Source organism: Lepus europaeus, chromosome 20, assembly GCF_033115175.1.
Source record: "Lepus europaeus isolate LE1 chromosome 20, mLepTim1.pri, whole genome shotgun sequence".
Lineage (NCBI taxonomy): Eukaryota > Metazoa > Chordata > Mammalia > Lagomorpha > Leporidae > Lepus > Lepus europaeus.
Genome location: NC_084846.1, coordinates 46673725 through 46698835, shown reverse-complemented (window position 1 = coordinate 46698835; position 25111 = coordinate 46673725). Strand labels below are relative to the sequence as shown.

The 25111-nt window shown below is 36.9% G+C and overlaps 2 protein-coding genes across 7 annotated transcripts in view; one reads left to right on the top strand and one right to left on the bottom strand.

Moving 5' to 3' along the window:
• Positions 1-25111, top strand: part of PHF14 (PHD finger protein 14) — a 186945-nt gene that overhangs the window by 83249 nt on the left and 78585 nt on the right. For 5 of the 6 annotated variants that reach the window (XR_009864568.1, XM_062178170.1, XM_062178169.1 and 2 more), the window contains exons 15-16: positions 7068-7118; positions 7243-7364. Coding sequence is in view for 5 of the 6 variants with exons in the window: in XM_062178170.1 (XP_062034154.1) it covers positions 7068-7118; positions 7243-7364 (173 nt within the window). In the remaining variant the exon portion in view is untranslated. Of the gene's footprint in view, positions 1-7067; positions 7119-7242; positions 7365-7988; positions 8035-25111 lie in introns of those variants that run through there. The other variant, XM_062178172.1, reaches the window with a different exon arrangement.
• Positions 23104-23334, bottom strand: LOC133749954 (COX assembly mitochondrial protein homolog). The gene has a single exon (XM_062179325.1). The coding sequence runs from the start codon at positions 23332-23334 to the stop codon at positions 23104-23106; it is 231 nt and encodes a 76-aa protein (XP_062035309.1).

Here is a 25111-nt window from a genome sequence, read left to right as displayed (position 1 = left end):
AGCTCTCTGCTGTGGCCCGGGAGTGCAGAGGAGGATGGCCCAAGTGCTTGAGCCCTGCACCCCATGGCAGACCAGGAGAAGCACCTGGCTCCTGCCTTCGGATCAGCACAGTGTGCCGGCCGCAGCACGCCAGCCGTGGTGGCCATTGGAGGGTGAACCAACGGCAAAGGAAGACCTTTCTCTCTGTCTTTCTCTCTCACTGTCCACTCTGCCTGTCAAAAAAAAAAAAAAAAGACATTGATATTTCTGTATTAGAAAGTAATTATGTTATTAAGCTAGTCCCAAAGTGACAAATATATGTTCTCCCTGATCAGTGACAACTAACCGAGCACCAAAAAGGAAACCTGTTGAAGTGAAATGGACACTATGAGAAACAATGACTTGATCAACCCTTGTCCTGACTGTCGAGGAACAACTTAATACTTTATCCCTTTTAGTATTTTTTTTTTTGTTCTGCTTAATACTATTGGTTGAACTATTTAATTAACACTCAATTATTCCTAGGTGTTTAAATTTAACTGGAAAGTGATCCCTGTTAAATATAAGAGAGGGAGGAGATGTACAGTTTGGCACATGTTCAACTGGACTTGCCCCAAACAGTAGAGTTAGAAATGTGCCAGGGGATACCAATGCATGTCATCAAGGTGGCATGTACCAATGCCATCTCACTAGTCAAAGTGATCAGTTCTAGTTCATAATTGATCATGATGATAGGATTAAGAGTCAAAGGGATCACATAAACAAGACTAGGGTCTGCTAATACTAACGGATAGAATTAAAAAGGAGAGAACGATCCAACATGGGACGTGGGATACACAGCAGACTCATAGAATGGCAGATGTCCTAAGTAGCACTCTGGCCTCAGAACCAGCCCTTAAGGCATTCAGATCTGGCTGAAGAGCCCATGAGAGTATTTTAGGCATGGAAAGCCAAGACACTCTGGCAAAAAAAACAAAACAAACAAAAAAAAAACCAAAACCTAAATGAAAGATCTCTGCGAGTGAGATCCCAGTGGAAAGAATGGGACCATCAAAGAAGGAGGTACCTTTCTCTGAAGGGAGGAGAGAACTTGCACTTTGACCATGGCTTTGTCTAAATAAGATCGGAGTTGGCGCACTCAAAAGGCTTCCATAGCCTCAGGTGATTACTGACGCCATAACAAGAGTGTCAGTTATTAAATCAGCAACAGAGTCACTGTGCACTTACTCCCCATGTAGGATCTCTGTCCTTAATATATTGTACTATGTGAATTAACGGTATAACTAGTCCTCAAACAGTACTTTACACTTTGTGTTTCTGTGTGGGTGCAAACTGTTGAAATCTTTACTTAATATATACTAAATTGATCTTCTGTAAATAAAGATACTTGAAAATGAATCTTGATGTGAATGGGGTGGGAGAGGGAGTGGAAGATGGGATGGTTGCGGGTGGGAGGGAGGTTATGGGGGGAAAAAGCCACTGTAATCCAAAAGCTGTACTTTGGAAATTTATTAAATAAAAGTTAAAAAAGAAGAAAGTAATTCTGTTAAGAATTACAGGGTCATTATTCTAATAGGATTATTCCTTTGTCTCAACTGTCAAAGTAATTTGTAAAAATGATGGCGTAGTCTAGTCTCTAAAACTCAGTGGTCTATATATAGGGATTGTAAATCTACAGAGGTTGTGCTAGATAGGTGGAGAATTTTGTGTTGACTACAAATACTATTTTCATATTTTTTTTTTTTATTAAAGATGTTATTTGTTTATTTGAGAGGTAGAGTTACAGTGAAAGGGAGAGACAGAGAGAAAGGTCTTCCGTCCATTGGTTCACTTCCCAAATGGCCGCAACAGCTGGAGTTGCGCCAATCCGAAGCCAGGAGCCAAGTGCTTCTTCCTGGTCTCCCATGTAAGTGCAGATGCCCAAGCACTTGGGCCATTTCTAGGGCTTTTCTAGGCCACAGCTGAGAGCTGGACTGGAAGAGGAGCAGCCAGGACTTGAACCTGCGCCCATATAGGATGCCAGCGCCACAGGCGGAGGATTAACCTACTGTGCCATGGTGCCGGCCCCTGCAAATACTATTATACTTAATTCCTTTTTTAACATTCTAATGTCATCTCACAAGTGATAAATGTATTGTGAAATATGGAATTTGAATTTAGTGAAATAAGTTCAAAATAAGTAAATTTATATCATGTTTTTTTTTTTCAAAAATTTTCCCCGGAAATGTTTTGTTTAAGGAATTCACAGTTCATGCTTTTCATAACTACAACTTTAGGAATATAGTGATTTTTCCCATCATTTGGAATTTGTAAATTCTTCCAGTCCATTGAACATGGAAGATTTTTCCATTTTTTTGTGTTGTCTTTTTCTTTCCTTTATGTTCTATAATTTTCATTGTAGACATCTTTGGTATCCTTGGTTAAATTTATTCAAAGGTATTTGGTATTTTTCTTTGGTAGGTATTGTGAATGGAATTGATCTTAGAAGTTCTTTTCTCAGCCATGGCTTTGTCTGTGTATACAAAGGCAATTGATTTTTGTGTGTTGATTTTATATTCTGCCACTTTACTAAAAACTCTTCTATGTGTTTCAGTAGTCTCTTAGTGGAGCCTTTTGGATCCCCTGTATATAGAATCATGTCATCTGCGAATAAAGATAGTTTTACTTCCTCCTTCCCAATTTTTATCCCTGTGATTTCTTTTTCTCGCCTCTGGCTGAAACTTCCAGGACTATATTAAATAGCAGTGGTGAGAGTGGGCATCTTTGTCTGGTTCCAGACCTCAGTGAGAATGTTAACAACTTTTCCACATTCAATAGGATGCTGGCTGTGGGTTTGTCAGAAATTGCCTTGATTTTGTTGAGGAATGTTCCTTTTATACCCAATTTGCTTAATATGTTTATCATGAAATGGTGTTGTGTTTTACTAAATGTTTCCTCTGCATCTATTGAGATAATCATATGAATTTTTGTTCTTCAGTTTATTAATGTGATGTATCACATTGATTGATTTACAATGTTGAACTCACATCCCTGCATACCAGGGGTAAATCCAACTTGGTCTTGATGAATTATCTTTCAGATCTGTTGTTGGGTTGAATTGCCTAGTATTTTGCTAAAGATTTTTGTGTCTATGTTCATCAGGGAAATTGGTCTATTGTTCTCTTTCTCTGTTAAATCTTTTTCAGGTTTAGGAATTAAGGTGATGCTGGCTTCTTAGAAAGAGTTTGGGAGGATTCTGTCCCTTTTTTAATACCTTGAGAAGAAGTAGAACTAATTCTTTAAATGTCTGGTAGAATTCATCTGATCCTGGGCTTTTCTTAGGTGGGAGGGTCTTTATTACTGATTCAGTTTCTGCCTTGGTTGTTGGTCTGTTTAGGTTTTCTGTGTCTTCATGTCTCATTTATGTAGGTTGTATGTGTCCAGGAGTCTATCCATTTCTTCTAGGTATCCCAATTTGTTTGCATACAGCTCTTTGTAGTAATTTCTGATAATTCTTTTTATTTTTGTGGTATCTCTTGTTAAATTTCCTTTTTCATCTCTAATTTTATTGATTTGTGTCTTCTTGTCTTCTTCCTTTTTTTTTTTTTTTTTTTTTTAGTTAGTTGGGCCAATGGTATATCTGTTTTGTTTATTTTTTCAAAATACTGGCTCTTTGTTTTACTTATCTTTTGTATTGTCTTTTTGCTTTAAATTTTGCTTATTTTTACTCTAATTTTAACTATTTCTTTTCTCCTACTAGTTTGGGTTTACTTTTCTGGTGGTTTTCTAGGACCTTGTTTGCATTGATAGCTCATTTATTTGGTGCCTTTCCAATTTCTTGATGTAGGCACCAGTTGCTATAAACTTTCCTGTTAACATTGCTTTTGCTGTATCCCATATGTTTTGATATATTGCACTGTTGATTCATTTGTTTTTAGAATTTTTTTGATTTCTCTCTTGATTCTCCAGTGTCCCACTGTTCATTCAGGAGCATGTTGTTCCATCTGCATGTTTTTGCATATGTTCTAGAGATTCCTGATTTGTTGATTTCCAGCTTCATTCCATCGTGGTCAGAAAAGATGCTTGATATGTTTTCGATTTTTTTGAATCTGCTGAGGCTTGCTTTATGGCCAAGCATTTGGTCAATCCTACAGAAAGTTGCATGCCCTGGTAAGAAGATTGGTATTCTGTATCTGTAGGATGAAAAGTTCTGTAGCTATCCATTAGGTCCAGTTGGTCTGTAGTATCGATTAACTCTGTTGTTTCCTCGCTGATTTTCTGTCTGGTTGATATGTCCATTGCTGAAAGTGGAATATTTAAGTCCCCCATTACTATCTATTGGAGTCTATGTCTCCCTTTAGATCCATTAATATGTCTTTGAGATAGCCCCATCACCTGTAATTAGGTGCATATGTGTTTATAATAGTCATATCTTCCTGTTGAATTGATCTCTTTATCATTACATAATGCCCTTCTTTGTCTCTTTTAACAGTTTTTGTGTTAAAGTCTATTTTGTCTGATGTTAGGATGGCTACACCAGCTCTTTTTTGGTTTCTGTTAGCATGGAATATGTTTTCCATTCTTTCATTTTCAGTCTGTGTGTGTCTTTGTTGGTGAGATGTGTTTCTAATATGAAGCAAATAACTAGGTTTTGTTTTTTAATCCATTCTGCCAGTTTGTATCTTTTAACTGGAGAGTGGAGGCCATTTACATTCAAGGTAACTATTGATAAGTATTGCCTTTGCCCTGCCATTTTTCCATAAATATTCCTATTTTTTATTTTGGATTTCCTTTGTACTTTTACTGAGAGATTTTCTGCCTTCACTTTCTTTCATAGTGGTGGCTATGTTTCTGTTTCTATGTGTAGCACATCCTTAAGCATCTTTTGTAAAGCTGGACAAGTGGTGACAGATTCTTTCAATTTCTGTTTGCTGTGGGAGGTCTTTATTTCACCTTGATTTGCAAGGTACACTATTCTGGTTTGACAGTTTTTTTTGTTTTTTGTTTTTTGTTTTTTTGTTTTTTTTTTTTGTTTTTTTTTTTCTGTTAAGACTTGGAATATCTCGCCATTCTTTCCTAGCCTGTAGGGTTTCTGATGAGAAGTCAACTGTGAGTGTAATTGGAGATCCACTGAAAGATATCTGGCATTTCTCATGTACACATCTTAGAATCTTTTATTTATGTTTTACTGTGGAGCATTTGCCTACAATGTGTAGTTGTAAAGATCTTTGTGGTCATGTCAATTAGGAGTTCTATGTGTTTCCTGTACTTGGATGTCCCTTTCTTTCTCCAAAGTAGGGAAGTTTTTTGTAATTATTTCACTAAAAAGCCCTTCTAGTCCATTCTTTCTTTCCACATCTTCAGGTACTCCTAAGACCTATATGTTGGGTTGTTTGATAGTATCCCAGAAATCTCTGACACTGTCTTTTAGTTTTCTTATTTCTCTTCCTTTTTTTGGCCTGCCTGTAAAATTTCCAGAGATTTTTCTTCTAACTTGAATATTCTTTCTTCTGCCTCACTGCGTCTGTTCTTAAGGCTTTCCATCATATAGTTTATGTGTTCTATTGAGTTCTTCATTTCCAATATCTCATTTTTATTTCTCTTTAAAATGTTGGTTTTCTGGGAAAAAATTCATTCATGTCATGTATGGATTTCTTCAGTTTGTGAATTTGATGCTGATTACTTCTAAGTAATCCTACAATCAATTTTTTGAATTATTTTTCTGACATTTTGTCAATGTCTTCATATTCAATTATTGAAGTGTTGTGTTCTTTTTGGGTTGTCATGTTGTCTTCTTCATTCTTGTTTCTTGAATTGCTTCATTTGTTTTTATGCATTTTTGCTGTTACATTTTTTTTTTTTTCCCTGTGATGGCTTTTATCTTTGAACCATGCCTCTGTTGTTCATTGGAGTGTCTACTCTTGCAGTGAATACCCTTAGGGGTGGTCTAGATGTGGCCAGGGAGCTCTTTCAGTGCTTCAGGGTGAGGGGAGTGTCTATGGTGACACCCAAGTTGCTTGTGGTGAATCTCCTGTTTTGAGCATGGATCCTGCAGTATGACCCTCTCCAGGGAATCAGGGAGCCCCAAGCATGTGGAACTGCCCACAGTGACTGCCTAAAGTCCTGGCTACCTCCTGCACCCTCCCATGCAGCCGCAATATTTTCACTGACTTGGCATACAAGCCATCCACAGTCATGAGTGCCCAGTCCTCTGTGAATTATCCCAGCCAGACTCAAGCTTCTCCTCTTGGCTAGTTGCTAGTCATGCTGACACGAGCTGGTGCAGCTGTTGCGTATGTCTAAAATGGTACCTGCCCTCTCTTGGCTAGTTACAGGATGCTGGTGCTAGGTGGTCAGGGAGAGATAAACATGCCCCCTTTATTTTTTCCTTTAGGTTGGCAAGTACACTGTCCCACACAGGGGTCCAAGCCAAACTCTCACCAGGCTCTTCCTGCAGCTTTATAGCCAGTGGCTTGGGCTGCTGCAGTCTGTTCTCACCTCAGTTCAAAGCTGATTATGAGGCTCTCTGCTGCTGGGGTCCTGAGTTGTATACATCCACACCCTCCACATAGGTTCACAGTGTCTCTCTAATTTGTGTAGAGTTTCTTTTGCTGTTTTCACCCTAACTCTTCCCTGAAACTTATGTCATGTTTTAATCATTTTCTTTTTAAACTAGATGTGGGCTCAGGTGATAACTTTTTTTCCTCTACCTTTTTATGGGTGCCTAAAAATTGTCCCTTTGCATTACACAAACACGTATGTATGTGCACACACATGGACAACAAACAGATGCGGATTGCTCTAAGTTTGACATTTCAACTGTTAAGTCATATGTGATGTCATGAGAATTAAAATGCTCTGAGTATGTCATGATTATGTGATAAACATGAAGTATTGTGAAAGACTTTCAAAATAATTTTGGAGAATTTATTTTTACTATCAGATATTTATTCTTTTATGAGTTAAGTTCTTTCATGTAAGTCTAATTTGATTTTATTTACTAAATTTTATTACACAGATTGTAACAATTGCATGGAGCAATACAGCATTAGGAATATTAATTTTTATCATTAGTTTAACAGTAGATATTTTTGTGGTTTTTCTTTTAGAGAACCAGAGGACGAAAACGAAGCTTCATTCCTGAGGAGGAAAAACATGAGGTTGGAATAAGTTAAGCACTCTTGACAGAGTCTAAAGTTTGAGAAGCTGTCTTACTTAAAATTATTTGCTTCCCTTATATCCTGATTTACTTTTGTTTTGATTTTTTCCTCACTTGTGTGGCAGGAAAGAGTTCCCAGAGAAAGAAGACAAAGACAATCTGTATTACAAAAGAAGCCCAAGGCTGAAGATTTAAGAACTGAATGTGCAACTTGCAAGGGAACTGGGGACAATGAAAATCTTGTCAGGTAAGTTGGTTGCTGAGACTTGACTTTAGGGGGATTAAAGTTTCATGTTCATCATTTTCTCATCATAGATAAAATGAAAAAAATATATATAGTGTAGAAGCTGTTCTTAAAATCTTGTTTAATAAATAGGAGTAGTCCTTCAGAGATAGATTTCATCCACTTATTAACGTGCCACACATAATTATGTTATAGATATAGATGTAAATAAGGTTAATAATCTGGTTTTCGATGTAAGATAATTTTCTCTAACAAAAGAAGTTGACAGTTTTGCTCTATATATATAGAGGCCACAATAATTTCCTCTAAACACTTTGTACTTGGATTATTATGAGATTATATTAATCTCATAAAACAATAGTTACTCATCTCTGTAGGCATACTATAAAAAAGTTGAAGTTTATTAACAATGATAAGACTGATACTGCAAAAGCTTCATTAGCACTTCTTTATTGCTTATCAGAACAAATGTGTTAAATGCTTCTCTCTTATGAAATAAAGAAAGGTGAAAAGATGGCCTAGGTAGATTTTGGTTTTTGTTTTATTTTTTCTTTCTTTGGTTTATTTTGGTACTTTAGAATAAATCAAACATACTTCTTATCTGGAATCTCATCTGATTCTACACAGTGGTTATCCCTGCGGGTCCAGAGACTGTTAATTTTGTCATTTGCTTCTTTTGCTGGAATGTGGAAATTGTTTGGAGCACTGGATGAGATTGGGGAATGAGTGGGTGAACAGAAACAGCTTATTTAAAAGATAGATCAGTTTTTCAAAGGACAGTTGTACAATGTAGTGTGGGAGGGAAATGCTTTCTGTTTCTTTCGGATGTTGTCATTGATAAAGTTCTATTAAATTAACTGAAGACACACAGAAATGAAACATTTACTCTTGAAATACTAGTATGTGATAACATTTTACATATTTACTTCCAAAATTATGATGTTTATTTTGGTCATTAATAATATGAATTCTGTATATCTTAATTCATCAGATAAAGGTGTGCAGTTTTAAATTTTATGAGTTTTTAAATACTATCTTTGAGGAAGATTAGGAGAAAATGAAAATTCTAATCAAGATAAAGTGCTTCAACAAAATCAATAAAGTCTGTATTATTTAGCCAGTGTTTTTTTGAGGTAATTTATGTAGAATGTTGTAGGTCCCATCTTGAATTAAATTTATTTAAACAGGGTAAGGAAATACCAGCTTCAAGAATCACACAGGAACAATTCTGTTTATGGTGTCATTTTTTGATATCAAAATAAAACACCAAATACTAGCATAAGTACAAAGACCAACAAAAATAAACAAAAGAAAAAAACTATCTTGCATAATGAACAAAAATTCTATTTAGAGAAATTCCTTTGGGTTTGGGAATGGAGTTGAGGAACACAATTAATTTGCAATTATATTCTTTTAAATTATTTGTGCCTGTTTTAATTTTTATTTTGAGATACTAGATTGATTCAGGTCTTTTTGCTATAAAACTACATATTCCTACCAGGATTTTTCCCCCCATTTATTTGAAATAACCTAGGAAATGAATAATTTGTACCTCAAAAATCACCTTATAGTAGTGTATTTGCAATACATTATATATATATATATATATATATATATATATTTTTTTTTTTTTTTTGACAGGCAGAGTGGATAGTGAGAGAGAGAGAGACAGAGAGAAAGGTCTTCCTTTTTGCCGTTGGTTCACCCTCCAGTGGCCGCTGCATCTCGCTGATCCGAAGCCAGGAGCCAGGTGCTTCTCCTGGTCTCCCATGCGGGTGCAGGGCTCAAGGACTTGGGCAATCCTCCACTGCCTTCCCGGGCCATAGCAGAAAGCTGTCCTGGAAGAGGGGCAACCGGGATAGAATCTGGCACCCCAACCAGGACTAGAACCCGGTGTGCCAGCGTCACAAGGTGGAGGATTAGCCTGTTGAGCCACAGCGCCGGCCAATACATTATATTTTAATTGTCTTAAAAAATAGGTACTATCTTCTAATCTGTATAAGATTTCTGAGTAGTAGCCTTATTGATTTCATTAGTTTCTTTATAACATTTTCACTCTTAATTACATGATTAACCATATGCCAGTGTCTTCCAGAATATAAAGATTTTATATTCTCCCAGAAATTATGAATATACAAAGTCCCTTCCCTTGGTTTTCCTTAAGAACATAATATCACAGATTTTTCTGAAAATGTTTAAAGAGGTAATGAAAAAGGAATTAAATAATTTTATTGACATTTTTGAGGACATATTAAGCTGGAAAAATAATTCCATAAAATGTTTTATGGTTATAATGATGTCTCTTTTTTAAGAAAAAAATATACAGTTAGTTTAAGCACTGTTGCTCTTGGATTAAATATGCAGTTTATTTTATGTAGAATTTCATGTGTTTAATAAAAATAACCTTATAGGTTAATATTTATTCTTTCCTAACATCACATTTATTTGGTAATTAACACCATTATTGTTTGAAAATCCCCCATCCACATGTCCACATGTTTATGATTACATTGCATTCTCAGTATTATGTACAGATGTGAATTTTTAAACTTTTACTTTAAGATACCTTAAATGAAGCTTTATTTTTTTTAAAGATATATTTAAGTGCTTGGTCAGAGATACATTATACCAATTGTGTATCATTATTAGTTAAGCATTTTGGGTCATACTTAGTATATCTTTTGCTAAACATGCTGTAATTATTTTTCCTGTTTCTTTGAACTGAGGTACACAATGCATTAGAACCTGCTCTTTGGCAGGTCTAATTTTGAAACCACACTTCTCTATGTAATTCAGGCTGCATGGAAATTCCTTATTTATTTCCCTTGCTTTTTCAGTTATTCTAAATATATGTAAATTTACATGTTTTTAAAATATCTTTGGGAACTTGCATGCATTTAACCAATAAAATGTAATTAACGCGTCCCAACTTTTTTTTTTTTCCTTAGTAAGTTTTTTTTTCAGGTCTGTGGCAAGTAATTAAGCATTTCTTTGCCTCGGTTTTTCCCCTCTGTTGTATGTTATTACATTCATACTGTGCTCGGTTAGGTTTAAATACTTGCTGAGTAATGGTAAAATCCTTTATAGGTAAGTCAGTAGGACAGCGGATCACTTAGCAACCCAAAAGATACATATATGTGAGTTAAAATAAAGAACACAGTTGATAAATATTTTTAATAAATACTTAATTTTTAGCTCTCAGAAAATATGTCTTCTGTTTCTGTATATAATTATTTTAGGATATTGGGGACAATTCTAAGAAGTTTGAATTTGTCAGTTCACATTCTCTAAAATGATTAGACTAAATTGTTTCTCCTAGAAATATGAAAATTATCAAGGTCTTAAAAAGAAAGGTAGTTTATAGTATATTTCCTTTTGTCATCTACTTTGTAAGTTAAAAAGTACCTTAGAAGTTCTAATTGAAATACATATTACAGTATGTTATTCAGTAAAATTTAAATGCTGAAGCCCAAATTGAAACTCTGTTTTGGAATTGTGATGTCGTTTTAGCGATATAACTGATTGTGATAAGTGTTTTTGGTTGGAGGTAGTTATGTTGCCTTCTTGGTGATAACTTTTTTTTTTCCATGGTTCCTGGCATATTTAATCCTCAGTAAATGCTTAATATGTGAATTATGATAAATGAATGATGTTGAATGAATTCCAAATAAGGAATGTTTATCCTTTTAGTGAATTAATAAAAACTTTTATTATAATTTAATCCTAGAGCAAATTGAGTCACCAAATATAAAATAAATGTTGGAGGAAGATGTTCAAAAGGCTTAATAAAAGAGGATTGCTTTTAGTAACTAAAATATAATGGATGAGTTGTTTCTTTTTTATCCTATGTATTAGATAAGGAAATGGGAACGATAGATTTGAGATTAGTTGTTGCATATCTATAAAATCAGAAATGAAATCCTTCCTCTCCTTGAATATATTTGTTCTTCAAAATGATAGATTTTAGAAGTAGATGAGCCACTTTTCTCCCTCAGTCTTTTTTAAGCAAATTAGTCTTATTAGACCAAACTTTTTTAAATTTATTTTATTTTATTTTTTTTTTTATTTTTGACAGGCAGAGTGGATAGTGAGAGAGAGAGACAGAGGGAAAGGTCTTCCTTTGCCGTTGGTTCACCCTCTAATGGCCGCCGCGGTAGCGCGCTGCGGCCGGCGCACCGCGCTGTTCCGATGGCAGGAGCCAGGTGCTTATCCTGGTCTCCCATGGGGTGCAGAGCCCAAACACTTGGGCCATCCTCCACTGCACTCCCTGGCCACAGCAGAGAGCTGGCCTGGAAGAGGGGCAACCGGGACAGGATCGGTGCCCCGACCGGGACTAGAACCCGGTGTGCCGGCGCCGCAAGGCGGAGGATTAGCCTGTTGAGCCACGGCGCCGGCCTAGACCAAACTTTTAAACCTCAAATATTGTCTTAATTTTGTAAACTCAGTGTGACACATTTTATTATTTAATGAGATAGGAGAGAGAAAAATGTTTCCTGAATCTGAGAACCTTCCAATTCATGAATCCTCTTACGTGGAATTCTTTACTTTATGTTGTGTTGTGGTCATTATTCAGAATGAGCATTGAAGATGGAAAAGATCTATGAAGCTTTTTTTCTTTTACAGCTAATTCCACATTTTTAAATGCTTGCTAGATCTTCTCTTTATTTGAGTAAATGGAAAATTACATGGGTTTTGAACCATTTTGTTTACAATGTTAGAATGTCAATTCAGTTGCTCAAAATATTGTTAGCATTCTTATTTATTTCTCATTTTTTAAAATTTATGTTCATTTATTCAAAAGGCAAAGAAACAGAGACAGTGAAAGTCAGACAAACAGAAATCTTCCATCTACTTGTTCACTCCCCAAATACGCATAACAACAAGGGCTGGGTCAGGCTGAAGCCAAGAGACCAGAACTTGATTGAGGTCTCCCGCATGGGTGGAGGCTGAAGCCAAGAGACCAGAACTTGATTGAGGTCTCCCGCATGGGTGGCAGAGACCCAAAACCATGAGCTGTCACCTGCTGCCTCCCAGTGTGAGCAGTAGCAGAAAGCTGGGATTTGTAGCAGAGCTGGGACTTAAACTCAGGTAATCCAGTAAGGGATGTGAGCATCCCTTCTGGTGTCTTAACCTTTGTACCAAGTACTCACCCCTTATTTCACATTTTATTTCATTTTTTTCTTATTTGAGAAGCAGAGAGACAGAAAGAGAGCTCCCAGCCATTGGTTTACTCCCCAAATGCTTGCAATGGCTGGGGCTAGATAGATGCTGGAGACAGGAGCTGTGATTTCTGATCTCCCACTTACTTGAACCATCACCACTGCCTCCCAGGGTCTGCACTGGTGGGAAGCTGCTGCCAGGAATCCAATCTAGGCACTCTGTTGTGCAAGTGGGCATCTTAACCTCTGTGAGTAATGACCTTTCCATATGTCACATTTTTAACATCTGGTTTCTGAATACTTCACCTTCAAACTAAACGATTGCAAGAATTAATATATATTGGGTTTTATTTCAATTGTTAATCTGTGATTATTCTGATTTTTAAATTTTTAGTTAATTCATCTTTTTAAACTAGTTTGGAGCCCCATAACTTTCCTAGGTCACAATTGTGGGGGTTTTCTCCCTGAGATTTGGTTAGACTGAGAGTAAAACTAGAAGTTGATTAGAACTTAGAACTGTTTCCCTAGAACTGCAGATAAAAATAATCTAAAAATAGATTATTTTAAATTTATTTAAAATGCAACCTTATTTTGTCTCTTTTAAGAATTGTTACGATTATATTTGGTAGATTTCTTAAATTTATTTATTTTACTTTGACAGTAGACTTGCCTGAAAATTATCAAGGTCTTAATTTACTGAGTTTATTTTATTTTTTGAATGGTACTTACTTTTTAATTTTTAAAAATTTTTTTATTAATATAAAGAGGACAGATTTCATGTATTTCATAGGTACAGTTCTAAGAAGATAACCATACATCCTTTTCTTCTCCTTTCCATGCCTCAATTTCCCTCCTTCTTTCTTTCCTTTTTTTCTTCAATTTTTGCAATGACATACTTTATTATTATTATTATTATTTTAGATTTATTTTATTTATTTTAAAGAGTTACAGAGAGAGAGGTAGAGAGAGAAGTCTTCCATTCTGCTGGTTCACTCCCCAAATGACTACAACAGCCAGAGCCAAGCTGATCCAAAGCCAGGAGCCCGAAATTTCTTCTGGGTCTCCCATGTGGGTGCAGGGGCGTAAGGACTTGAGCCATCTTCTACTGCTTTCCCAGGCCATAGCAGAGAGCTGGATCGGAAGTGGAGCACCCAGTGTCCATATAGGATGCCGGCACTGCAGCTTTACCTGCTACACCACAGCACTGGTCCCACAATGACATACTTAAAATCCACACTATAATCACAGACTTAATTCACCACTACCTTACCCATAATATTCTACAAGTAAAAAGTAGGAAGACCACAGTTCCACAGGAGTGTAGACAAGGGCTAAATACAACAATCATATCACAAGATGTCTGTTTCAATCCTACACATTTATTTTAATATTTATATTAACTGCCACATATCAGAGAAAATATGATGTTTGTTTTTTTGGAACTGGCTTATTTCAGTAAGTATAATAGTTTCCAATAGTATCCATTTCTTGCCAAAAACAGTACTTCATTCTTTTTTATGGCTGAATACTATTCCATAGTGTATTTTTAACTCATTTTCCTTATCCAGTCATCAGTTGATAGGCATCTGGGTTGATTACGTTTCTTACCTATTGTGTATTGAGTTGAAATAAACAGGAGGGTACATATGCTGATTTCATTTCCTTTGGGTAAATTCCCAGGAGTGGGATGGCTGGGTCCTAATGGTAAATCTATTTTCAAGTTTCTGAGGAATCTCCATACTGTCTTTCAAAATGGTTATATTAGTTTACATTCCCACTGATAATGTTATTAGGGTACCTTTTTTTCCACATCCTCACCATATTTGTTTTTTGATTTTTGCATGATAGACTTTTTTTTTTTTTTTTTTTTTTTTACAGGCAGGCAGAGTGGACAGTGAGAGAGAGAGACAGAGAGAAAGGTCTTCCTTTTTCCGTTGGTTCACCCCACAATGGCTGCCGTGGCTGGCACACTGCAGCCGTCGCATCCCGCTGATCTGAAGCCGGGAACCAGGTGCTTCTCCTGGTCTCCCATGCGGGTGCAGGGCCCAAGCACTTGGGCCATTCTCCACTGCACTCCCAGGCCACAGCAGAGAGCTGTCCTGGAAGAGGGGCAACCGGGACAGAATCTGGCGCCCCGACTGGGACTGAACCCGGTGTGCTGGTGCCGCAGGCGGAGGATTAGCCTATTGAGCCGCAGTGCTGGCCCATTATAGCCATTCTAATTGCGGTGAATTGAAACGTCATTATGATTTTTATTTGCATTTCCCTGATGGCTAGTGATCCTGAGCATTTTTGCATTTGTCTCTTGGCCATTTGAATTTCATCATTTCATCCTTTGAAAATACCAGTTCATGTCTTTGCCCATTTTAACTGTTTTGTTGTTGTTGAGTTTCTTGAGCTCTATGTGGTCCTGAATATTAATTTTTTATCAATTGAATAGTTTGCAAATTTTTTCTTTGCAAACTTTGTAATATAGATATATATTCTTTGCAAATATATATCTTTGTAGTACAGAAGCTTCTTAGCTTGATATAGTTCTATTTTTCTATTTTTTACTTTTATTGGTTGTACTGCAGAGGTCTTTTCCAAGAAGTCTTTGCCTCTACCAATGTCATGCAATGTTTCCCTCATGTTTTCCTCTTGCAATTTCATGGTATTGTTAGGTAGGAAGTCAGATACGAGCTTATGTGTGTGTGACAAAGGCCTAAAGAGTTGACATCTAGGTCCAGCATATGCATCTCAAAGTCATCCCAATAACCTTCCAGGGGCAGCCCTGGATTTACATCCTGCCCTGCCCCTTCTACCAGATAACCTGCCAGGTGGGGGTCCCCACCCCTTCTGCCTGATAATCTTCCAGGTACAGCCCAGTATCTGCACTTCAAATGCATGCAGCCTCTTCTACCCAATAACCATCCTTCCTCTAAGGCGGGCAATGCCAGCCAGGCTTCCCCCTGTCTGGTAACTTCAGGGGGAAAACTCAGATAGGATTTTTTAGTATTTACATCCAAAAAGTCTTTTGTTTCAGGAGAAGAATATGTGGGAAAACAAGGTCTATCCCCTTAAAAACCCCTGGCCTCAACCAGACTGCGTGCTCAGCCCTCTGCCTCTATGCTGAGCTGCCTGCTTGGCCTGGTCAGGTGTACTCTCTCCACTCAACCATGTAACCTTGCTCTCCCCCAGTCTGAGCAACTGGGCACTCTCTCTCAGGTTCTGTCTGGAGAGGTGCCCATCCATTCTTATGGATGCCCCTGCTCTAATAAACCTTGCTATTTGCTTTCCGCTTATTCTCTGTCTCATGCCTGAATTCTTTTTTGCACGAAGAGAAGGACCCTGCCATTCACCGGTAACAGTATCAGGTTGTAGAATTAGATCTTTGATTCATTTTGAGTTGATTTTTTTTTTCTTCTTATTTTTGACAGGCAGAGTGGACAGTGAGAGAGAGACAGAGAGAAAGGTCTTCCTTTTGCTGTTGGTTCACCCTCCAATGGCCGCTGCTGTAGGCGCACTGCGGCCGGCGCACCGCGCAGATCCGATGGCAGGAGCCAGGTGCTTCTCCTGGTCTCCCATGGGGTGCAGGGCCCAAGCACTTGGGCCATCCTCCACTGCACTCCCTGGCCACAGCAGAGAGCTGGCCTGGAAGAGGGGCAACCGGGACAGGATCGGTGCCCCGACCGGGACTAGAACCCGGTGTGCCGGCGCCGCAAGGCGGAGGATTAGCCTAGTGAGCTGCGGCGCCGGCCTTGAGTTGATTTTTGTATAAGGTGTAAGGTGTCTTGTTTCATGCTTCTGCAGATGGAGATCCAATTTCACCAGCACCATTTTCTGAAGAGACTCCTTTTTCCATGGATTGGTTTTTGCTTGTTTGTCAAAGATTAGTAGGTTGTAGATGTGTGGACTAATTTCTGGGGTTTCTATTCTGTTCCTTGTCTACCAACAATTTCTAAGATAAGGGTTTTTGTTGGTTTTGTTTATTGATTAGTATTTTGATTAGTCATTGATTAGTATTTGATATTTATATTTGATAGTCATTGATTAGTATTTTGCAATTGTTATTATTTTTTAATGATTGTTTCCAGAGCTTAGATTCCTATTGTTTCTTTTGTTAAGCAGAATGAAATATATTCCTTTATGCCATCCTGAAAATTATACCTCATTCTTCAGATTTGACTGCTGTTATCTCTGGTATATATTTAGCTGGGTTTTTCTTCTTGAAATTATCTTGAAAATGGTAAGGGTGGGCCGGCGCCGCGGCTCAACAGGCTAATCCTCTGCCTTGTGGCACCGGCACACCGGGTTCTAGTCCTGGTTGGGGTGTCGGATTCTATCCCGGTTGCCCCTCTTCCAGGACAGCTCTATGCTATGGCCCAGGAAGGCAGTGGAGGATGGCCCAAGTGCTTGGGCCCTGCACCCCATGGGAGACCAGGAGAAGCACCTGGCTCCTGCCTTCGGATCAGCGTGGTGCGCAGCGGCCATTGGAGGGTGAACCAACGGCAAAAAGAAGACCTTTCTCTCTCTGTCTCTCTCTCTCACTGTCCACTCTGCCTGTCAAAAAAAAAAAGAAAGAAAATGGTAAGGGTGAAATGGCAGTGATGAAGAGATTACCTTAGTTCTTTGTCTCACATGGGAATATAATTTCCAAGCATACAACGCAGAGAGAAAACCAAGGTGTATTTAAGTCAGAAACCTCCTGGTGGAGTGGCCAGGAGCAAGGCTCCTGGAGAGGCTACGCCCAAAGGGGCTGGTGGTAGTGGGTTTTTAAGCACAATTTTGGAAGAAAAAAATAAAACCACAAAACTATTAGTTATAAGGTGATGGGGGAAAACTCATCAAAGACCTGATTTGTAATCTTGCTTGCCAAGTCTGACTTGCTCCTAATAAAACAAAAGCACCATCTGGAAGCTAGAATCACCACTCCCTTGCTATTCTCATGATAAGACTGTATGCTCCCAAGGAGTGGGGTAAGCATTTTTGTTGTGCTAGAAGCAGCTTTTGGGGAGAAAAGCACTGGAATTTAGCACTTTGATTTTCCTATAGATAACTTTTTTGGGGAAGCAAGCATTTTGCACCTTTCACCCTCTCATCTGATTCCTAGAAAAATTATGATCTCTTTTACTCAGTATAGCTTCTTCTTCTTCTTTTTTTTTTTTTAAGATTCATTTATTTGCAAGTCAGAGTTACACAGAGAGAGGAGAGAGAGACAGAGAGAGAGAGAGAGAGAGGTCTTCTGTCCGATGGTTTACTCCCCAGTTAGCCGCAATGGCCGGAGCTGCACCCATCCAAAGCCAAGAGCCAGGAGCTTCTTCTGGGTCTCCCACGCAGGTGAAGGGGCTCAAGGACTTGGCTCATCTTCTACTGCTTTCCCAGGCCATAGCAGAGAGCTAGATTGGAAGTGGAGCAGCCGGGTCTCGAACCAGTGTCCATATGGGATGCTGGCACTTCAGGCCAGGGCGTTAACCTGCTGCGCTGCAGCACCAGCCACCTTAGTATAGCTTCTATGTCCTTGACCCAAGACACTAAAACAAAGATGCCTTCCACAGTGGCTAGGGGCTTGCACACTTCATATGAACTTGCATTAAAAAATCTTTGGTAAGGTATTTAATCTCACTAATTTTCATGTTAAACTTAATATAAAAGATTAAGATAAAGTAGTATGTCAGGGTATCTGAAGAGATATAACACTCATAATTCATAGGCAAATATGTTTATCACTTAACTCTTAGGGTTAACATCAAAAGGGAAGAAAATTCTGCATTTTAAATCCAGATAATGAAGTATTATGAATCATTTGAAAACTTAAGCAAGCAAAATAACAGAATTATGACCAGTTTGAAACTTTTTTATATTTTTAATTGTTTTTGAGTTTTTACATGTGCTTTATATTTAAAATAACCATTACAGAAGCACTTGCATTCCAAATAATTGATATAGTTACTATACAATAACATCATTTAATAGTTAAGTAAGATTAAAACAGTAAAATTAGATGTACCAATCTCTGCTACAATCTGAAATATTAAATATATTTATTTTAAAATAATATTTACTGATTTTTATTTTCTTAATCAAGTGGTTGTTTCTTAAGCTTTTTGATATCTTTAGAAAAAGAAATTACATTATGGAATATCCTCTAGTTTTAAAAGTTTATTTTATTATTTTTTTTAAAAATATGTCCATTTAGTTATATTAATTTTTGAAATGCTACATTTGTAATCGAATGATCTTAGTAATAGAAGTAAAACTAATAAAACTGATCATACTTAATATGTAATGCTAGACTATATAAGTTTATCAGCTTGAGCAGCAATAGAGGTATTTTTGCTACTTCTTTCTAAATCAAAGGTGAGTAGGAAAACATGAGCCAATGTTACAGCTATGTAAGCTTCTATAAAACATTATCCTTCCTGATTTTTTGTAAGATTATTTAACTTAAAGGTAAAGTTACTCAGAGAGAGGGAGAGATGGAGAGAGATAGATCTTCCATCCACTCATTCACTCCCCAAATTGCCACAATGGCCAGGGCTGGACCAGGCCAAATCCAGGAGCCAGAAACTCCATGTAGGTCTCCCACGTGGGTGGCAGGGGTCCAAGCACTTGGGTCATATTCCACTGCCTTCCCAGGTACATTAACAGGGAGTTGGATTGGAAATGAATTAGCCAGGACTCAAAATGGCATTCATATGGGTTGCTGGTGTTACAGGCGACATCTTAGCATGCCATGCCTCAACTCTGACACTCTTGCTATTTTGTAAAAATAGGTATTTTGATAAACTACAATCTTAGCCATCTAGATCTAAACAACAAAAAGTTAAAAGAATAAAAATCCTTGTTGTTTGGCCAATTTTGTGATGTAGTGGATTAAGCTGCCGCCTGGCATCACATATTGCAGCCAGTTAAGAGTTCTGGCTGCCCCACTTCTGATCCAACTCCCTGCTAATGGACATGGGTAAGCAGCAGAAGAAGGCCAACATCCTGGAGCCACTGCCACCCACCTGAGAGAGCAGGATGAAGCTCTGGCCCACGCTGACGGGATAAAATTTCCTTTTGATACATGTGTTTGTTAATAGGCTAAATGATGACATCTCTTTCATGATCAGATCTGATGTTATTTTTTTTAAAATCTTCTTTAACAATTGATTTATTTACTTGGAAGGCAGAGTTTCAAAAAGAGGGAGAAACAGAAAGAGAGGTCTTCCATCTGCTGGTTCACTCCCCAAATGTCTGCAATGACCAGTCCAAAGCAGGATCCAGGAGCTTCTGTGGGTCTCCCATGTGGGTACAGGGGTCCAAGCACTTTTGCCGTCCTCCGCTGCTTTCCCAGACACCTTAGCAGGGAGCTGGATTGGAAGCAGAGCGGCTGGGACTTCAAGTGGTACCCATATGGGATGCCAGTGCCACAAGTGGCGGCTTTACCTACTATGCTATGACACCAGCCCTGTCATGTTTTATTTTCTATATTTAATGTTCTTTGAGATCTTTGTGCTATAATCCTGTTTTTTTTTTTTTTAGTTTAAATAAAGATTTAATCTTTTTTTAAAAGCTAAACCTTAGCATCCATGGATAGCAATCTAGTTTATGAAGATTTTAAATAAAACAGGGGAAGAAAACACTGTATTTTAATTTTTTCTCAATTTACTTTGAATGAGTAATGGTTCATTGACATTTTCTTCTTAATACAGTATACCTTCTTTCCATAAGGGTATTGCTAGGAGTCTGATCAGTTAGAATTAAGAGAGTAAATAGACAATACCTTTTTGCTTCATGTTCAGTGTGCTGACAGCTGTGTCTAAAGACATATCCAGTTCTTAAAGTGGTATCATTTCTGATTTATTATCTGTAACTTTTAAATTAATCACATGACACTTTAAATTTAGTAACTTCTTGAAGCTGTATATAAAACATAAAATTACTTCTAATTTCAAACTCCCCATTTGTTAGTGAACCACTCAGTTTAAAAAAAAAAAAGTGAAAAAAAATTCTGAAAGATAGTCTTTAAAAAAGGAAACTTCACTTTTGCATCCACTCTATACTCCAGTTTCGAAACACATCATTTAATTTTCTTGGTCATGGACATTTCCAGGATGAGATCTTGTATTTCATTCCTATAGATTCTGGTATTAGAAAACTTTTTTTCTTTGTTGAAGGAATTGGGCTGGCTGATGCTGGTATAGTCTTTCCAATATTCTGCTTTTGTAGTCTCTTTTTCTTGTCTTGAAGAACAACATACATCCTTGCTCTGATTGTAGATTGAATAAACTTCTGAATAGGTAGGTTCTTCAAAAGGTTCATGGATAATGTGTATTATGCTGAAACTACATACATTTCAAAATTTCTTTTTACCAAAATAAACTTACAGTAACTTTTTATGCCATGTCTGAACAGGATATAGTTTGTGGTATTAAAAAGTATAATACGTTTGTTTCAAAAGAGCCCTTGAATTCTGCTAAGATCAAAGCAAGAGCAGATATCAAATTGATAGTTAAACTTGGATGGAAGAATGGTGAAATCATTGCTTTACAAAAAGTTTTGGGAGACAATGTCCCGAAGAATTCAACAGCTTACAAATTGATAACTCATTTTTGGAAGGGATGTGATGATTTTGAAAATGAAGTTCTTATTAGCAATCCATTCATGTCAACTTATGAATAAAACATGAATCTTTTTCATGCCACAATTTAAGATGCCCAATGATTGACAGCAGAGACAATAGCTAATATGTAGACAGTTAGTTCAGCTTATAAAATTCTGACTCAAAAATGATTGTTGAGCATACTGTTTGGTGGTTTCTAGAACTGCTGCACTCAGAATATCTACAGAAAGGACAACTTTTAATAAAAATTTTAAGCAAGTGGGATCAATATTCTGAAGCATTACTTTGAATAATTGGAACAGGAGATGAATCATGGCATTACCAGTACAATCCTAAAGATAAAACACAATCAAAGCAATGGCTACCTACAAGTAGACGTGATCCAGTCAAAACAAAAGCAGACTAGACAAGAGCAAAGATCATGGCAAGTTGTTTTAGTATGTTCAAGGCATTTTGTTAATTGACTTTCTGAAGGGCAAAGAACAACAAATTGTTGTTAATGAGTGTTTTAAGAAAGTTACCAAAGCTTTAACATAAAATGCTTAGGAAAACTTCACCAGAGAGATTTTGTCCACCATGAGGATGTTCCTGCTCATTCTCCATACACAAGGGCAGTTTTGAGAACATCAATGGGTAATTATTGGGCATCCAATTCTGATTTGGCTCCTTCTGATGTCTGTATTTTCTCTAATCTTAAAATATCTTTGAAGGGCACCCATTTTTCTTTGGCTAGTAATGTAAAAAGACAGTATTAGCATGATTAAATTTCTAGGGCCTTCTTATTTTTGATGCATTAAATGGCTAATATCATTCATTACAAAGCTATTTTAAACATAATGAAGCAAATGTTGAGAAGTAAAGCTTATAGTTTTTGTCTTTAATTCTGTTTTCCATGAACTTTTTGAAGTCACTCTATGGAGGCATAATGATTTGAAATTTTATTGTAGTAAATAATTAACCATTAGTTGTGCAAAAAGGTCAGATTACAAGTATACTATAATTGCATTTTGAGAATTAAATTTGCAGAATAGGTATAATTCACATGCACTCATAGCCTCTTGCTTAGCTATGATCTGATTTTTTTGTTATTATTTGAAGAGGGAGGATCATTTAGATGAATGGTACAATATAGGATAACAGAGTGTTGCACTCCTTTGAAATTTAGTAAGCTTAGCAAATAAGAATTACAAATTAAATCCTAATAAAATACATAAAATAACATATAATTTGTTCCTTGGCAGAGATGTTTTACACCATTTAATTGATTATTTTTTTTTCTTTAGCAAGCATGAGACAGAGACCTAAATCTCATGGAAGACATGACTTTAGCATTACATACTCTTAAGGTGATTTTGTTCAGGGAAATGTCACGTGTGCTATCTGGTGTGCATTTTAGTTAATACTATGATATTTGAACACAAATGTTTTTACATTTCTCTTCTCTGATTAAAAAAAAAGCAGAACAGCCAGCTAACTTCAATTTTCCCCCTTAGTTCACCTTACTCATTCATTCTCTTTATGTGGTATGTATTTTTTTGTGTTATTCTTAATATTGTTGACATATTTTTTGGAAGTTGCTAACTAGTAAAATCAGAATGATCCTTTTTTGCTTATTAAGGGACAAGCGCCCCACATACATTTGGACAATAGTAGTACATTTAATATTTATCTTAGTGTGAACAAAAAAGTGAAACTCAGTTGAAAACAAAAATTAACTAGGAAAGGGCTGACATTGTGGCTTAGTGGGTAAAGCTACCACGTGCCATGCCAGCATCCCTTATGGGCACTGGTTCATATTCCAGCTGCTCAACTTTCTTTTTTTTTATTTACTTCTATCTCATTTAATAAATCAGAATTTTGAAAAAGATCTGTATTTTAGGTAATATTTTTCATAATTAGGATGAAACATTTTTATGTTGAGTCCATTATGCTAGGTGATTTATATTGTAAATGACTGCCACAGATATTAAGTTTCTGAATGTCACTGGTATATTTTTTACGTGCTGGTGGGAAGCTTCTGTAGCCTTTTCTTAGTAGGAATTCCAGTTTTTATGAATTCTTCCCTTTCCTTTAGGTATTCCATTTTGCATTCTTCATAAAAGGCTGGAACATTATAGTAAGCAGTTAGATATTCTTTCAATGCAGAATTTTTCTTCCGACATTTTACTACCGTAAAGATTCCAGATTCCTTGCAACATATGGTTAAATCTGCGGGGTCCAGCGCCATCTCGGCGAGCAGAGAAGGATGGGCACGGAGGCTCCAGGGAAGGAGGCAGAGAGGAAGGAGCCCACACTTGACAACACGTGCGAACCCCGGAGGTTCCTGCGATGGGAGCCCCAGGAAGGAGAGGAGGGGCAACACAGGGAGCCGAGGAGCGCAACATTGCTCCCTGCTAGCAGTTTGAGGAAAGCGGTGGAAGATGGCCCAAGTGTTTGGGCCCCTGCACCATGTGGGAGACCTGGATGAAGCTCCCAGCCCCTGGTTTCAATCTGATCACCTCTGGCTGTTGTGGCCATCTGGGGAGTGAACCAGTGGATGAAAGATTCTCTCTTTCTCTCTCTCCCTCTCTCTCTGTCACCCTGATTTTTAAATAAATAAATATTAAAAAAAAAAAAGGCTAGGAAAAGAGTTGGGGAGATAGCAGAAGACTAAAATTGAAAGGTTAGAATTTTTGATAATGCTCTGCTAGCAAGATTCTGTGTGATGATCTGGAATGTGGATAACTCCTCTGGGAACATTTCTCATTCATGACATGAGCATCGCATTAGACTGATTTGTCAATTTCTTTTAACTCTTATTTTCCATGAGTTTGTAATACAAAGGACTCCAAAAAGTGCAGAAATTGAATTGAATGATATGTTTATTTTGGTGAAGAAAAAATTTTTAAGTCTACACATAATCTTTTTATAATATGTGTTCTCCATGAATCTTTTGAAGACCCCTGGACTGTTCAGGAATGAAGAAGAGAAAGAAATTCAGAAATACAAAATATTATTGAAATACAAGGCATTCTGAGTTACATATAAGCCTCCTGCCAACAGTCATCCTTTTAGTTGTATGTGTAACTCTTAATTTCAATTTTAATTGTATATTTTAGAGACCATAGCCTATCAAAAATACATGAGTTAATTATAAGGCCATTGCTTTTTCATTTATTACTAATTGAGACTTAAGTTTGGGAGAAGTAGATATAATGCAGAATGTCTTATTTTAATCTGAAGCATTTGTTTTTCTGTAAAAAAGTAAATTAAACTTTTAAATAGAATAAAATATGTAGGTAGATAAAAATGACATCTGGACAATTTTTATAGCATTTCTCATATTTAATCTCTCCAAATAGCTGCTAATTATTTGACATGTAAGATATAAGTTGCTTTTCATTGTAATTTGTATGTACCTAAGTCCATATTGTGAAGCAGTTTCTAAGAGCAGTTACTCTTACCCTAAACTGAGATGAATTGAAGTTATCAATTTCTGAATTAGCTTTTATTATAGTGCACTGAAAAGAATTTAAACTAAATGTAGTACACCTGTATATATGCATATACACAGCAGGCTCAATTCAAAGAATTGTCTCTAATTCTGTTTTCTCTTTCTGGACTGACATTATGTATTGTTAAGAAAATACATAATCAAGAATTAGGTTGATATTGTGAGATGGCTCAGGAGCTGCCTTTTACAACTGCACATAAACAGAGCAGTTATTCTAAATCACGGCATCACTTTCAGTGAGATAACCACTAAAATCACTGCACTGTGGTTTCCTGAAAAATGCCATAATCCTTCAAATGCCACATTAAACTCAGAGAGAAAACCATCAGTAGTGCCTGCACTGTTATATAGAAGGATGAGCCGTGAACCAAGTGAAAAAATGTTCTGGAAGAACAGTAACCTTTCCCTTGATGTGTGCATTTCCCATTACATTTTTGACACAAAATGTTGCAAAATGATTTAATAGTGGCATTTTGTTTTGCTGACTTTCCTTTTCTTCATTAAAAAGAAA